We start from the raw sequence: 3,928 nt of genomic DNA, 5'->3' as shown, positions 1-3,928 counted from the left end.
TAACTATCACCGAAATCAAAGAATTCGACATTGCAAAAATAAACACAAAATTCGTTTTCCTCACCAAACCTAACACAACCTAGCCTAACTATCACCGAAATCAAAGAATTCGACATTGCAAAAATATACACAAAATTCGTTTTCCTCACCAAACCTCACCCAACCTAGCCTAATTATCACCGAAATCAAACAATTCGACATTGCAAAAATATACACAAAACTCGCTTACCTCACCAATTCTAACCCAACCTAACCTAACTATCACCGAAATCAAAGAATTCGACAATGCAAAAATATACACAAAACTCGCTTTCCTCAACAAACCTAACCCAACCTAGCCTAACTATGACCGAAATCAAACAATTCGACATTGCAAAAATATACACAAAACTCGCTTTCCTCACCAATTCTAACCCAACCTAACCTAACTATCACCGAAATCAAACAATTCGACATTGCAAAAATATACACAAAACTCGCTTACCTCACCAATTCTAACCCAACCTAACCTAACTATCACCGAAATCAAAGAATTCGACATTGCAAAAATATACACAAAATTCGTTTTCCTCACCAAACCTAACCCAACCTAGCCTAACTATCACCGAAATCAAAGAATTCGACATTGCAAAAATATACACAAAATTCGTTTTCCTCACCAAACCTCACCCAACCTAGCCTAATTATCACCGAAATCAAACAATTCGACATTGCAAAAATATACACAAAACTCGCTTACCTCACCAATTTTAACCCAACCTAACCTAACTATCACCGAAATCAAAGAATTCGACATTGCAAAAATATACACAAAACTCGCTTTTCTCAACAAACCTAACCCAACCTAGCCTAACTATCACCGAAATCAAAGAATTCGACATTGCAAAATTATACACAAAACTCGCTTTCCTCACCAAACCTAACCCAACCTAGCCTAATTATCACCGAAATCAAACAATTCGACATTGCAAAAATATACACAAAACTCGCTTACCTCACCAATTCTAACCCAACCTAACCTAACTATCACCGAAATCAAAGAATTCGACATTGCAAAAATATACACAAAATTCGTTTTCCTCACCAAACCTAACACAACCTAGCTTAACTATCACCGATATCAAAGAATTCGACATTGCAAAAATATACACAAAACTCGCTTTCCTCAACAAACCTAACCCAAACTAGCCTAACTATCACCGAAATCAAAGAATTCGACATTGCAAAAATATACACAAAACTCGCTTTCCTCAACAAACTTAACCCAACCTTGCCTAACTATCACCAAAATCAAAGAATTCGATATTGCAAAAATAGACACAAAACTCGCTTACCTCACCAATTCTAACCCAACCTAACCTAACTATCACCGAAATCAAAGAATTCGACATTGCAAAAATATACACAAAACTTGCTTTCCTCACCAAACCTCACCCAACCTAGCCTAACTATCACCGAAATCAAAGAATTCGACATTGCAAAAATAGACACAAAACTCGCTTACCTCACCAATTCTAACCCAACCTAACCTAACTATCACCGAAATCAAAGAATTCGACATTGCAAAAATATACACAAAACTCGTGGAAAAGACTTCGATAATGGTTTGATGTAGTTTATTGAAATGTAAAATTTGCACGTGGTGGTTCAGCGGAGCGTACGGAACACAAGTTGTCCGTACGCCGTCTGCTCGAACTCTGTCGACCGTCGCGTATTTCCGCTTGGGCCGACACTAATGCCAACTCGTCAATAATGCCAATCGACAATCAGTTAATAAGACTGTTTGCCACACGTCATTACAAAAGTCGGAACATAGTCCCACATAGGAAAACTGTTGAACAATACAGTTATTCTACAGAGTTACAGCATTACTGACGAGTCGTTTACAATAAATCATAGCTCTTAAAATAATTAAATAGAGGGTGAATAATGAAACCTTTGCCTCATCCAGTGTGAGGATAAAATCAATTTATTGGTTCAGTAATATTTCAACTTATAGGTATACCTCTGGTGAATGTTGTTTCTATTTACATTAAAATTTTTGAAATCTCCTTTGAAGCTGTGAATAAGCATTACAAGATAAGTTTACTTTAAAGAAGAGAGAGTGGACTGTATATGGTTTAAAACTTAAGCATTCCTCATCTTGATGTTAACTTAGACAATACAATGTTGACACTGTTACAGTTGTCAAGACAGATCAGCTATTACCGATCAACTAAACTTGATTAGTGAGTGTAATGCTCCTAAGTTAACTTGATTTCATCAACAAGTAGCACAAACATTGCTAAATTAAAAGTAAATTGGAAAGTCATTCATTCATTCCTACAAGCAGGAAATGAAGGCGAACTATGATTATAGATGTCTCTACGTTAAACATCGAAATGTTCAGTATTATAATATTTACTTATTCTATGATTCACATAAATACTATAAACAGTAAGAGTTAACTTATGTTTTCATAACAAGAAACATAAGACCTGCGGATGACTCCCGGCAGGTTATAATTAAGTAGACATGAAATAATTTAAGATGCTCCATTAAGTGTGGCTTGGAGACTAACATTAACAAATCATGAATCTAATTTTAACTGTCAAATTTGAACAGTTTATTTTAAACTCGGATATAATCCTTCCGAGTGATGACATGAGACAAGTCTTATATTATAAAGACAAAATGATTAAATTAAATTCGGAGATATATACTGCCGAATGTTAAAATGAAAATAGCTTAAATTATACACACAACACAATTAAAGTGAATTACGGAGTACTACTATTAACATTGAATGATTTAAACTCATGATTACATCTAATAAGTAATATGAGTTGGGGGTAGTGTCTTCGGGTTAAACTAAGCTACCGAAGTTGACGGAATTGAAGCTGCTGTTTCTCCTCCCTCTTGCTGATCTTCCTTCCTGTCAAGTGGTCCTTGTGGTAGAATCGGCAATGGCGCCACTAGATGACTGGACCGACGAAACTCTCCGCTGGCAGTAAAGACGTCGACGACTCGAACTCTGCCATCTGGTCCGGGATACAATTTAGTGACTCGACCCAAGACCCATCGGGTTGGCAGCATGTGTTCCTCCTTTAACAGGACCATTTGACCCACACTCAGATTGTTGCTCGAGTCCTTCTTCCATTTGTGTCGTAACTGCAAAGAATGTAAATATTCCGCCGACCAACGTTTCCAAAATGCTGCTGTGGTCAATTGTATCTGAAGCAGATTGGCATGGACATTAGTGTTATATTTAACCTCCATTGGAAGAGCGAGTAAGGATCTGCCAATTAAGAAATGTCCAGGTGTGAGGGGTAAAAGGTCTAGTGGATCCGAAGACAAGGGACTAAGAGGACGGGAATTCATGCAAGCTTCTATTTGAGTCAATACCGTACAAAATGATTCGAAATTTAAGGTGGTGGCCTTTAACACCTTGTTTAAATGAATCTTCATGGATTTAACCGCTGCTTCCCACAGCCCTCCCATGTGAGGCGCCCTTGGCGGGTTAAACTTCCAACGAATCCCTTCGGAGGCTACATACCGTAGTAGCTTCTCCTCATGAGGACGTTCGTAAATTAATTTTACTAAATTAACGAGTTCACGACTTGCACCGACAAAATTAGTAGCATTGTCGGAATATATCGTATTGGGCCTGCCACGTCTGGCTACGAATCTTCTTAAACAATTTAAGAAATTTGAACTCGTTAAGTCTCCGACAAGTTCCAAGTGAACTGCCTTACTGGAAAAACACACAAAGACACAAACGTAACCCTTAATTATCTTAGAATTCTTATTGCAACCACTCTTCACAGGAAAAGGTCCTGCGAAATCTATCCCCACATGACTGAAAGGAAAATTCGCAGTAGTACGTTCAAGCGGGAGTAATCCCATTAATCTATTGTGTGACAGTGGTTTATTTCTGAAACAAATGACA

The 3,928-nt window shown here is 37.5% G+C and overlaps 1 protein-coding gene across 1 annotated transcript; it reads right to left on the bottom strand.

Moving 5' to 3' along the window:
* Positions 1-1,605: 1,605 nt before the first annotated feature.
* On the bottom strand, positions 1,606-3,720 carry LOC143921911 (uncharacterized). Its single transcript, XM_077445232.1, has 2 exons — positions 3,253-3,720; positions 1,606-3,150 (listed from the first exon to the last, which is right to left on the bottom strand). The coding sequence occupies exons 1-2, from the start codon at positions 3,478-3,480 to the stop codon at positions 2,851-2,853; spliced, it is 528 nt and encodes a 175-aa protein (XP_077301358.1). The 5' UTR covers positions 3,481-3,720; the 3' UTR covers positions 1,606-2,850.
* Positions 3,721-3,928: the final 208 nt, after the last annotated feature.

The sequence above is a fragment of the Arctopsyche grandis genome, unplaced genomic scaffold (genome assembly GCF_051622035.1).
Source record: "Arctopsyche grandis isolate Sample6627 unplaced genomic scaffold, ASM5162203v2 HiC_scaffold_42, whole genome shotgun sequence".
NCBI classification, from domain to species: Eukaryota; Metazoa; Arthropoda; class Insecta; order Trichoptera; family Hydropsychidae; genus Arctopsyche; species Arctopsyche grandis.
Note: the sequence above shows the minus strand (reverse complement) of the source record. Positions and strands in the feature narration are given on the sequence as shown.

What these genes read in the sequence shown, in the direction of transcription:
- LOC143921911 (XM_077445232.1), bottom strand. Translation starts at nt 3,480, where the DNA reads ATGGGAGGGCTGTGGGAAGCAGCGGTTAAATCCATGAAGATTCATTTA. An exon ending in TACTCGCTCTTCCAATGGAG is followed by an intron (nt 3,151 to 3,252) that starts GTTAAATATAAC and finishes CATTCTTTGCAG; the next exon opens with TTACGACACAAATGGAAGAA.